The sequence below is a fragment of the Ammospiza nelsoni genome, chromosome 6 (assembly GCF_027579445.1).
Source record: "Ammospiza nelsoni isolate bAmmNel1 chromosome 6, bAmmNel1.pri, whole genome shotgun sequence".
NCBI classification, from domain to species: Eukaryota; Metazoa; Chordata; class Aves; order Passeriformes; family Passerellidae; genus Ammospiza; species Ammospiza nelsoni.
Window position 1 is genome coordinate 48,208,508 of NC_080638.1, and position 12,701 is coordinate 48,221,208.

Here is a 12,701-nt window from a genome sequence, read left to right on the forward strand (position 1 = left end):
TGACCTGCTTTCTTTCTAAATAGAAAAAGCTCAGCCTCCCAGCTGGTGAGGATGATGAATTCCATAGAGCCTTTGTAGGGGCATGAACTATTTGTATGTATAGAACTGTCATGCAACTTCTGTACAAGAGGGTGCTGCCATCAGCAGCTGCTGACCCTGCCATGTTACTGGGCTCTGTATTCAACTACAGAGGGTAGAGTCAGACTAAGTAGATTTGCAAGTGTGCCATAATTTTCTATTAGCTTTTTCACCTTCTGTAGGGGGGACACACCATTGTTTTCAGCTAATATTCAACATACTGAGCTCATCTTGTTGTGTGCACCAAAACAATGAATGCATTAAGTTGAAAATTTTAGTGATGTATATGATGCAGCTACATGATAGAACCTTAAAGGAAAAAAAATGCATTATCCCAAGAATTTTTTTCAAAAGGATTTAAAATGAGTGTTAGCATGCAGCCTTTCTAAACTCAAGTGCAGCACAAAGATTTAGTTTTATTTATTCTGACACTTTAGAAACATTGTTCAATATTCCTGCTAACACTGGATTCTTTTGAACTGCCAGACATCTGTGCCTTGCAACAGCATTTCTATGTTTCACTGCAACTTAGTAGTCACAATGAGACCCATTCCTGAAAGCAAGGTGGGAGTAGCTGTGTCAGCAACATCTGGATTAAAAGAAGCCCATGGAGCACCAATTCACATAGGTGACCCTGGTCAGTGCTTTTCACTTCTCATTCTGCACACACCTGACTTTACACAAGTGAGGGGGAAAGCATGGGAAGTGGTAGGACTGAAATACCTGCATCACTTAATCTCTTAATTCTTTCTAATGGTCACAAACCTGAATATAGAAGGAAAAAAGAAAAAAGGTTTTGAGTGAGCTGAATACACAGATTTCTTAGATAAAAGATAGTTGTCAGATGTAGATAAGTTATCTGGCAGGGGTGGTTTTGGTAAGAAGTATAATCACATTCTTCTGAAATGTGTGCAGTTTCATTTATATGTGAATACTTTCTTGCTGTCAGAGATTCCAGTGACAGGATAGCAATGACTGACAGCATGGGGAGAAGTATGTGTGGAGGCATCTTGTGCCTTAGTGGTTGAATGCGAAAGTAAATACTGCATTATTTTAAAAAATACTGAAATAGCATACAATGAGCAAAACACTTAAGACAAAATGAATAGAAATATGACAAGATGTTTTTTAAATCTAGTTTGAACAAAAATGAAAAAGTTAAGAGGAGGCCGTTTGAAAAAGAGCAAAACCAAACAAACACCTGTAATATGAAGATAGATTGCAATAATTTCCCCCCTGCTGTCAGAAGTTTGGTAATCATTGGCTACATACACAGAAGGGTCACATTGCAGGCCATGGAAGGAGATGTCATTGGTTAACACAACACTCCAGTAATGTACTTGAGTAACATATCTGAGTACTTAAGCCTGACAAACTAGTAATAAATCAGTGCAAAAGAGTAAATTAACATACATACAGATTATATAAATTAATTTCAGAATAGAGAGTGGTATATTAAAGCATCTGAAGAATTTAAAACCAAGGGAAGATAGCAAGTGTTTAGAATGACCCAGATTATTACAAGTAGGTGTTAGAATACAACAAAGGACAATTTAATGAAAGGCAGCTAAGAGTGAGATGTATTTATCTAAGACAGAGAGGAGAAGAGAGATTTATCATTTCTCTAGCTAAAGAATGTAGGAAGTTAACACAGTAGAAAATGTGTTCTAGAAAGAACTCATTTTGCATTGCAATCATTTATTCTTGTTTGCCAGTGCTATGAATAGAGTTCTTCTGTTGATCCAGAAGATTTATATTATCTTGGAAACTCAGCATAGATGCCTAAACTGCATTTTGTTGAGGAAATAAGGTAAATACATTCTTACTGGTGTTATCAAGTACAGAAAGAGGGAAATCAAGTCAGCTCAGGCTCTGAGGATGTGCACTCAAAGGCAAACTAAATGCTCCACTTTAGGGGGACTTAACACTCCTGAACTCTGAGCTCAGTGTCATAGAATGATGTTTGGGGTCCACCCCCCAGCTTTGCAGTATTACTGCTTAATTAGAATCGCTCATGATTTCATTTTTGATCAATTCCAGGTCTGCTGGGAATACAAGATCTTTCTAAACCAGACTATGGCGATCCAGTTCACCTTCACCCTGGTGACATTCCAGTGTTTTGGGCCTCAGGACTAACAGGAGTAGAAGCAATTATCAACAGCCGTATGTGCTGCTTGGAGACTCTTTAAATTATCCCTCAATCTCTTTTCTCTCTCTGCTTTATTTTGCTTTTTTTAAAAGGATACTCAATTGGCTGATTAGAAGGCTTGATTTTAGGGGAAGATAAAATACACCCCAAACAACCAAAAGCCTTTGGAAGGAGAGTTTTTGTTGTGAAATACAGGTCTACTTTAAAGAAAATTCTTACTGAAATTTCACTACTTTTGTGTATTTTAAATGTTTAAATCTACAGCTCTGGCAACATCAAAACAGCTTTTTTAGCATTATAAAAACCAAGAAGTTTAAAAGCATTAATTTTTAAGCTTCTTCCTTTTAAAATATTATTTTGTACTACATTGAAGTAAAGCAATAGTAAAGGAAAAAGAAAAAATTAAAAAGGAATAAAAAGAGAAGCCAGAAATTTTTCCAAAATGTTGTCAAGAGCTACCAAATTGATTGACATGGAAAAGGGTTCTGAAGTGTCTCATGGAAAATGTTGAGCTTTTAGTTTTCTCCAAAATTAAGTAAATGTGACATTTTACATAAGTGAAACTTTTTTTTCTGTACAGTTTTTCTGCACTGTGTGCAGTCATTTATGCATGTATGAGCACCAAGGGCAAGAAAATGCAACAAAACCATAGTAAAACAGTATTATATACTTCTCTTAGTCACTATGTGAAATGAAATACCATAAAGAAGCCTAAAAATCATAGGCAATATATGTGGGAGAACCCTGGGAGGTTATCTGCTTTGTCCTTCTCTCCCTGCAGAAGCCTTTCAGATCTAGTTTCTTACAGATGTTTATCTGAACTTCTCCCAACACCTGCTTTAATATGTTCAGCTCTCAGAAGAGTCTTCTTGCTCTTTCTTACATACAATCTTTTTTCTCCAGTCCTAAATCCATGCTGAAAATCCTATTCTTTCCTGGCTTCGTCAGCAAACCTATTCATCTTCCTTATGCATCCTTGTGGTAGGGAAAAGAGAAAAAAATTGCCAATGTCTCTCCTATCTGTTGTACATGTGGCTGTCTATCCTGCCCTTGCCTGGAACAGACTTTTCACTTTCATTTATTTCTCCATTTTCTATATTAAAACTAGTTGTCATTAGTACACTGCAGGAAATTTTTGGATAGATTTTATTTTGCTGTGCTACTTTCTCAGCTTGGACATTTAAAATCTGCCACACCACCAGTACCCATACTTTAGATGAATCTGCTAGCTGGTCACAAAAAACCTCTGCTCACATTGTTTGGTGAGCTATAGTAAACCTCAACAACCATGTTCCCCAGGTGCTTTAAGCTGCTGGCCATAAAGTCCCAACAGATGTAGCTCCAACCAAGCACATATGTACTTATTAAAGAAACATCTTCTCCACTTTCACCCTCCTAACCAAGAAGGTTTTTCTTGTTTAAGTATACCAGTTATGATTAACCCAAAAACATGCCAATTTTGACAAATCAAGTATTACCAAGATTCAGACTTTTGGAATCAGTATAAAGACAGGAAATATTTTCAGTTTAGGAAGCTACTAGGCTGTCAGGTGTAAAGAAGCTTATTTTTCTCCAGGGTTTTAGAGGTTACTAATATTTCTAGTTTTCAAATATTACTAATATTTGCTAACACTTATTGGTCCACTTTTGACATTGCTCCTTGCCAGTTTAAATTGCCATGGTGTAACCCCAGACATGGATCAGGGGGAGAATTGGAAGAGTAAAAGCTGGAGAACTCATGCACTGAGATAAAGACAATTTTGCAGGGGAAGCAAAATCCATACATGCAAACAGAGCAAAATAGGGAATTAACTCACTGCTGCTTCCCATGGGCAGGCAGGTGTTCAGCCATCTCCAGGAGACCAGGGCCCCATGATAGGTCACGGTGACTTGGGAAAAGAAATGCCATCACAACAGACCTTCTGGAAGGGTACCAGAGTTCCATTCTTAGGTTACCTCAAGTTTAGACCTGTTGTCATTATATTGCAAAGGTTCCATATTGCTAGAGTTTCATACCTCCTCGATGTTTCTCACAGACAGCTCCTCTAGGCACTTCCTTGTCCTCACAGCAGCCAACTGACTCCAGCTCCCCCCAGCCAACCAACCCACTCTTTTATAACACTCTTCTTATTGGCTACAGCTGTGGCCAGTTAAAATCAGGCCTGCTCCTAATCCTTAATAATTGGCTCAGCTGCAACTCTTTAGGTGGCAAGATAACTTTCTATACTACCTTTATTTACTTATGGTCTATCCTCCTACATAGACCAAAGAGGACATTGTGGAAAAAACTGATCCAAACCCACATGAGCTTTTTAAAAGTGAAAAAATTTTCAGATGTACATGTGCACATTTCTTTCTCAACGTGTATTAATTGCTCCAATGTAACTTAAAATATCACCTGTTTTTGTAAGTGTCATCAGGCAGGGATTCTGTTGTTATATTAAGTGGCTTTTTGAAACTTTATCATGCCTATAATTTGTTACATTGCAATAATAACATTTAACTGAAGTCTTTTCATTCATTTTAGGAGCTCCGTTAGCTTTTACCAATTCTCCTGACTGCACGTTCGTTACCGACCTAGAGAGAGGTACAGTCAGCTCCTCAGGAGGAGCCCCACAGGTCCACTGCATCTCTCAAGATCCTCTGCATTTCAGCATTGTGTCAGCAGAAGCAGCCCAAAAGATAAATACTTTGGAGACCCTAATTGGAGTAGATCCAGGTATAAACAAAACCTGTCTCCCTTTAATGGGTTTGTTATGGGGTAGATACCACCTATCTGACCTTTTTAGATATTTTAGATTTAACAACACAGTAAGAATCTAAAGAGGGTTTTAAGAATTCTTTATGGAATACAGTGAGTTTATATAACTAGGTCTTATACTTTCTGTTACTGTAGTTAATATCAGAGTCTGGCCAAATTCATTCATTGTGGACAATGGAGTATCTGATCTTGATGGCTGTATGCTCCCAAAGTACACAGAATCAGACTGCAGAGTCCACAGGGAATAAGAACTGAGTAAAACAGAAATTGGTATGGGAAGTACAGAGTGCCTCAGCTTGCTGGTAACAGCTACATGGGTGTTCCCTGTGGAGTAAATAGCACACTTCTTTACATATATTCATGCCTACTGTGGTCTTACCAGAGAATTCCAGTAGTTGCATGTGTTTTTCAGACACCACTCTCTGACAGTGGAATTATATTAATTTCTGCTGACATATCCATCACTGAGGTGTTGTATGATGGACCAAAGTGACCCGGTCACCACAGAAGGTTGAGTGGTGGGGCTGCCTGTGTGTGCAAGGAAGAGAGGGAAGTAAAGGCACACTGAGTAGTGCAACCATTCCTAAAATACACACTGAGCTAGTCCCCTCTGGCTGCTGTAAAGTCTGAGCTCAGTGTGCCATAAATTTTCTGAAATCCTCTGTAGGCAGTAGTGGAAAACAGCTTACACCCAGTACTCCCAAGCTCTGGGTTTGGGCTGTGTGCATACATTTAGGTCTGTTTATTTTTACTCACAAGGCCTCTCCTTTCCCACTCTCTGGAGCTGGCTTGGCATGATGCCATGCTCTGCAGAAATACAGTTCCTAACTTAAAAGTTAGCTCATTTTATTGCTAAGGGAGAGTACAGTACTTTTTCTCAGTTAATATATCCCACTTCTCAGATACTTGTATTCTGCTTATGTTAAGTTTTCTGAACTTTTTTCTCTGCCCATTATCTGTGTATTGCCTGTGTGTTATTTAGGAGAAACAGGAGAAATGCCAAAGGGGAAAATGAGGACAAAAAGAGGAAAATGTGGGGGTCAGGGGTGCAAGAAGGATGAATCTGTGAGGAGACTGGAAAACACCAGTGAAGGCTTACCTCTATAAGCCCATCATGCTGGTACTCATGGTTTTCTTGAGTACTAGCAAACCGAAAGAACTGAGCTGTGAACTTTTTCCAAGTGACAGGGAAGGAATGTGGGATAGGAAGTGTTTGAACAGTGAGAGCGATACCCAGGTAATAGTGTTGCCCAGTTAGGGACTGACCCATGAGAAGAGACTCCTGTTAATATTCACCTATTTCTCAAGGTCTGATAATGTGGTTCTCTGCTACATGAAGTGTTACAAGAACTTCTAGTAGTCACCTGGATACCACTGCATTAACTGAGTTTATGAAGTCCCCAGGAAACTTACAATGTCTCTGAAACCTCACTTCTGAGGTTAATAATTTCATTAAGTGAAATTTATTTGGGAATTAACTCTTCCCAAAGGGGACAGAGTTAAATAGAGACAAAGGATCAGTTCATACATCTGAAGTCTGCATCAGAACTTCTGTAAGGCATGGGATGCTTGACTTGCAATCCAGCTTCAGTAGCTAAACATGATCTAGCAGGACTGTCAAAGGAAAACAGAGGGCCTAAGGAAAGGAAATAATATGAAATAAGCTCTCAGAAAAAGCTATTTACATTTATACCTAGAAAAGCTAGGTATAATAATTTTCAAAAGCTGACCTGACCATTCTTAACCTGGAAGCACGGCCCATTATCTTCATTACTCATATCCTAGATCTCTTAGGTTTCCTGAGGAAATTACCCCAATTCCTGCCTTGACCAGAGGTTTCTCTCTTTTATTTTTTTAACCCATTTTATGTCACTAAAGCATGTACTTTCACCCAGAGGCAAACTTGAAAAGGAGAGTGATACACTGAAGCGTACTGCTCTCTTTCAACCCTCTCGTCCAGGGGAGCGGGGGATCGGGCACCTGCGGCGGCAGGGGGAGCTGCTGGGGGCCAGCCTGGCCCTGTCGCGGGCGGGCTCGGTGCTGGTGACCACGGGATTCCCCACGCACTACAGCCACCAGCCCCCCGAGGAGAACGACGGCCCCCCGGGCGCCCTGGCCATCGCGGCCATGCTGCAGGCCCTGCAGAAACGGGTTGCCATGGTTACGGATCGCAGAGCCATGGAGCTGAATACAAAGATTATTGAAGAAGCTGTTCAACTAGGTAAGAGACGTGGGGTTTTCAGTTTTATATCTTGCTGATTTCAGCCAAGGTTTGCTTCAGTTTTTATTGGAATAAGATCCCAATATTACCAGGTAGAACGTGCCTGGGCTTGTCTGACCCTTGCTGCTGGGCCAAAGGCGGCAACTGTGGTGTTTCACCTCAGGGGACACCTTTGGCTGGCTGGATGTAGCAGCTAGGCACTGGAAAGAAGCCAGGCTTGTAAGAACTCAGTTGACCTCTGATGGAAAGGCTTCAGACGACAGTGAAGACAAAAGGAGCGGATTCCGTCGGAGGGTTTAATCCAGAGTTTTATTCTGTGGTCACAGACATCTGAATCTTGGTAACAGCTCCAACAGAATAAAAGAGGCATGGTCTTGGCTCAGTTTAGGCCCAGGGACAGGGGAGAGGAAGGGACAGGTGAGCACCAACCAGGTGGGAGGGGCAGGGTCTCAGGGAACGAGGGACACCCAGACAGGCCAATGACCCTCAGGCCTTAAGGGCATCCTTTGAAAGTGACCAACCACACAAAGCCTTGCTGGAATGTTAAGCCTGATTAACAGAACTCATTCAGCAAGGGGGCGAGGGGGAAGGGAGAGAGGTATTGCCACACCTGGGAAGGTACTGGGAAGTAAAACAGGGAATGAGCTCACACTGCAACAAGTTTTAATCTGTCACTTAGTCCAGGACATTATTTTCCCCAGAGAATGAATCAGAATTCATCCTCTAAGCTCTGCTCATGATGACATATTGTTAATCTAGCTGGCATTAAGGTAATGTGTACATAGCTGAGTACTGATTCTGGATGTGATAAATTGTGGATGTCTGTTCTTATTCTTGTAAACCTGTTTTCTACTTCAAGGTCCCATTTAACAGCATTTACATCTAAAGAAGTTTAATTTAAAGTAAGGATATAGGGAGCTCATCAAGAACTGTGTAAAGACCTTGAATTCTTACTATTCTAGCAATTTTGCTTTCTTTTTTTTTTTTTAAGTTACTCAAAGATACATTAAAAAATATGTAGCATCTGAATTTCATTTTGCTTTCCTGTAGGAATCCTGAAGAAGCCCATCCCTCTATTGAGTTATCAAAGGGAAAATGCCAATTCAGCTTTAATGTTTTTGTGTGAGAATGGGAATCCTGAAAGACCTAGGTATGTACATTCAGTTTTTGAGAATGGGTAACACCTCTACTGTGCAAAATTATAATAAAAATAAGGACCATGGTCTAAGAAGGCACAATGGCTGCAAGTAAATCCTTAAGACTTTGAATGCACAGAGCAAACTTTGAGGCCAAACACTGTTATTGGAGCATACACTGAGTACAGAATTCCCCATTACTCTGCAATTATGCACTTCTGGAGTACAAAAAAGAAACAATTCTTCATATATCAATAGTTCTTTTCCTTCAAAGAATTTCTAAAATATTTTCAGCTGTTATTTATAAATATATGTGCACACACTATATATTATTTTACCATTTTTTAAATCTGTGAGAAGATCAAAAATTATTATATCAAAGTCAGTGAAAGAGCTAAGGAAACTGCTGTGGAGAGTGTGCATTTTCTAGAGCTTTAGCTCTAGTCTGACAGCTAGGGAATCTGATCTGACTTAATAAAATGTCATGTGTTTGTAATGGTGTGATTAGGGTAAATGCACTGGAGAATTTGCTAAGTAGCTGCATGCTTATTTCATTACTTAGCATGCAAGTTATATTTCCTTGAAGTAGGCGTACATTGCTCATTTTTATTGATCTTTCCTTGTAAAGTATTTTAATATAGTTGCCCTCAGTTTGCATTCTTGAATAAAAAGGTCTTTCACGCTGGTATTTGCTTCATTAACTTATTGAATTCTCATCTCTTTCCACAAGTTAGTGGGTACTGTAACAGTATGCATGATACTGTCTTTATTTTTTATGTGTTGTTTTAAAAATGTCTTTTATAGCTAAGCTTAATTAAAGTATAGGCATATTATATTTAAATTGGTCCCTTAGTCCCAAAAGGCTGAAGTAAGTATATTTTTAAGTAGACAAGTTACCTGCTAAAGGTCTCTGGAATCCCTGTAGATACCCACCCACAAGAACATTAGGTAATTCAGCAGAATTAGTAACCTCTTAACAGTAAAATCAGAGAAACAGAAGCAAAATAACTTAATTCTAACATACAGTGGCAGAACTGAGCACTGTAGTTCTACTTAAAATGTAGGACAGCTGCAGTACATCTGTCTACTTTCATAACCACCAAAACAGCCATGCACTTAAAAATAAATCCTCCAAATCTAAAGACTCAAACATTGCCTAACTAGAAACTGATGAATATTTGCCAAGAAATGTACTTTAAGCAGAGAATATATTTGCACTAATAAGGATTTAGATGATCATTAATTTTCCACTTTTTGCTTTCTTTGAATGCACTTACAGAGACTAATATTTTAGAAGATACTGTCTGCTTTAATGTGAAACAGAGCCAGGCCAGATGGCTGACCCAAAGGATTGCTGGCTAGGAGGATTGCAGGAACTTCTCAATTTCTTGGTAGCAAATGTAGTTTAGGGGAGCTGCAGTAAAGCTATTTAAAAAACCCTAAACTAACCTTTGGGAAAAAAAACCATAGACAACTACATTCAGAAATAACAAAACAGTGTCCAAGTTTTACCTTGAATCCCAAATGGTCAAAAAATAGAAACAAGTACAAGCAGCCAACAGAAGTATTTTTCATGTGAAAATCACAGCTTTGAATTCTCCCCTCTGTTTTTTCACCCACCTCTGACCAGATTTGATCACCTGGTAGCAATAGAGCGTGCTGGGATGGCTGCTGATGGCAATTATTACAATGCCAGGAAAGTTAACATTAAACATCTTGTGGATCCCATAGATGAACTATTTTTAGCTGCACAAACCATTCCAGGAATCACAACAACAGGTAAGTGTGAGTTTGTGTGATGTTGTCAGAAGCAAGAGAAGCACAGAGCAGGAACTCCTACTGATATTGAAGAGGAGCAGGAGGCAGGTGCTGAGTGGCTGCTTTCAGGCTGCAGCTGTTTGTTGGGATTGGATTTGAAGACACTGTTGCTGTAGAAAAATTACAGGTTTCTATTGAAGGATTCTCACAGCCAGAAAAAAAATATTTCAAAGTTATTTAAGGACAAAAAGGAAAAAAAAGCAGGCCCAGATGTATTACCTAGACACAAGTCTATGTACATACACTCTAAGTGCAGTTTTTGATAGTGATTTTATTCTGTATTTTTTTGTGTTGAAGGCAACATAGAACATAAATGATTGTTGGATGGTAACAGTCTTTTTTAAAGTATTGGTTTTATGATTGTTGCACCTAAGTTAAAACAGCAATCTGGATAGAGTCTTTATTTATATTGTCCTTAGCAGTACATTCCTTTAAGCAGGGATTACATATGTGCATCTATTAAAATAGTGCCTTCTCCAACAAAATCCATGAGTACAGTAAGAATCTTGAAAGGAATGCCTTGTCCTTCCCACATAAATAACACTGGCCTTTGCTAATACTTAGAATGAGAATGCTTTGGTCAACATTCTGCTCCTCTCTTTAGGCAACAAACTTTTTTTTCTTGAAAACTTATTTATATCTGGTTTGGAAAAAATATACCATAGACCATTGTACAATATCCTTGTACGATCAAATGCTTCCTGCTACCATGTGTGGCCCAAATGAGAGTTTTGGAGATATATGATCTCTGTAAATATTAAAATCAAATTAGAAATAAGTACCCATACCAGACTGATTTCTGTCACATCTGCTGATTTAGCTTTTTTTCTTCTTACATTGCTGTGGACTCACTCCTAAGTATTACCAAAAGCATGGGAACTTTGGCTTCTCTGTTTTGCTGGTTTTCAATTGTTTCCACAGAATTTAGAGAGCTTCTGCAGAGATAATGCATAGTCTGATTTCACTCTATTGTTATGATTTAAAAGCTGTGTAGCAGAGGACTTCACTGATATGTATTATTATTGTAAAATTTGCAATACTTTGTATTTAGATTTAATTCAGGGTTTTTTCCTCTTCATAAGATGTACCTTCCAACATTCAAAAGGAAGCACTCTAGATGGCACTGTCTTGGCAGTCTCAACAGAGGATAAAGATTGACTGAATAAGTATTATAAGCATTCTATAGGAAAAGCTCTGTTTTATAAAGATGTGTAGCAATTGCCTCAGAGCTTCATCTGCTGCTGTTAGTTTCAACTCCTGTCCCTGATTTTAGGTTGTTGATAAAAGAATTTGATCTCTTCAGCTACTTACATAACATCACAACCTGATTTCTTTAGTAAAAATACCCTAATCTCTTCAAATATCTCCCACAGCAGCTCAAAGTATATTATTCATTTACTAGAGTTTGGAATGTTCAGCCAGCTGAGAATTTGAATCTGTTCAGCAGAATGCAGTTTGTTTCAAACATTCGCTAAATATTCAAATATACTATGAAATGTCATTAATAAAAAATACCACAGGCTTGTGAAAAAGAAGAAAAGCAGTTATTCAGATTCAGTGTGTCTCAGTGCTGTGAACTTTATCTGAAGAGATTTCTGCATAGAAAATGGTTTAACAAGTCAGAGGCTTTAAAGGACAATGAAGGGATCTGCTCTGTTCTCCCATGGCATTTGTGTAAGTGGATATTCTGCTCTGGAGAACTGACTGGGTATCTGTAAGAAAGCAATGTAATTGTTTCTTACATTGTCTGTTATCCAGCTAACATTTCTTGTTTTGCTGATCACATTCATTTTTTGTGTCTGTTATTTTGATTGGGTAGCAATTTCTTGGGTTGGATGTTGGGTTTTTCAGTGTCTTTCTGCCAAGTGTAGTTTAACTTGGCCACTGTGGCCTTTGTGTTTTGTCTCCCATTACTGATAGCAATATGTTGCTACTGATGAGGATAATTTTTTTTTCTGGTGGGGCTGTCTTCAACTTTCTTTGTGGTCAGTAGGCATTTGGAGGCATATGACTAGTGCCAGAATAAATGCAAAAATTGTACAGAATTAGGGTGGAGTACTTGAATAACCTTATAGGCTAGAATACCAGAAAGATCAAGTTTTCAGCCTACAGAAGTTCTTTATATAGTGTGCTCTGTAGCAAGAAGCACTGTGTCAGTAGGTGGAAAGGGGAAATGTTAGAACATTTGTTACATGCTGATTAATTGCTGTCAAGTGTTGCATTTAAAACAAGATCTGTGTTCTTTTAAAAAAAAATTTGATCTGGTAGTTTGACCACAGACAAAGCATGAGCAATGCCTGAATTGTATGGGTACTGACATCCTAAAAACTCCGGGAGTGAGGAGCAGCCTTGAATAATTCACAGAGTAAGAAGCCATGAAAGGCTGAGTTTGGAAGGGACTTATTTTCCACATAAGTCTGAAAGAAAAGATTAAGAAATGTTACTGGAACTACATATTATTTTTTCAGCTGTCATACAACTGACATAGCTATCTGCTATTTATATAGGAGCTAATTAAAAGCCTTCCAAAGTACTTCA

General features: G+C 38.7%; 1 protein-coding gene and 1 long non-coding RNA gene across 2 annotated transcripts in view; one reads left to right on the plus strand and one right to left on the minus strand.

Moving 5' to 3' along the window:
• Nucleotides 1-12,701, plus strand: part of DGLUCY (D-glutamate cyclase) — a 34,458-nt gene that overhangs the window by 13,062 nt on the left and 8,695 nt on the right. Inside the window, exons 6-11 of the mRNA XM_059474172.1 lie at nt 565-715; nt 2,119-2,241; nt 4,755-4,946; nt 6,949-7,209; nt 8,260-8,359; nt 9,976-10,124. Coding sequence (XP_059330155.1) covers nt 565-715; nt 2,119-2,241; nt 4,755-4,946; nt 6,949-7,209; nt 8,260-8,359; nt 9,976-10,124 — 976 coding nt within the window. The remainder of the gene's footprint in view (nt 1-564; nt 716-2,118; nt 2,242-4,754; nt 4,947-6,948; nt 7,210-8,259; nt 8,360-9,975; nt 10,125-12,701) is intronic.
• Nucleotides 486-4,294, minus strand: LOC132074385 (uncharacterized). Its single transcript, XR_009418606.1, has 3 exons — nt 4,244-4,294; nt 4,045-4,149; nt 486-843 (listed from the first exon to the last, which is right to left on the minus strand). It is a non-coding gene; the product is annotated as an uncharacterized LOC132074385 (long non-coding RNA).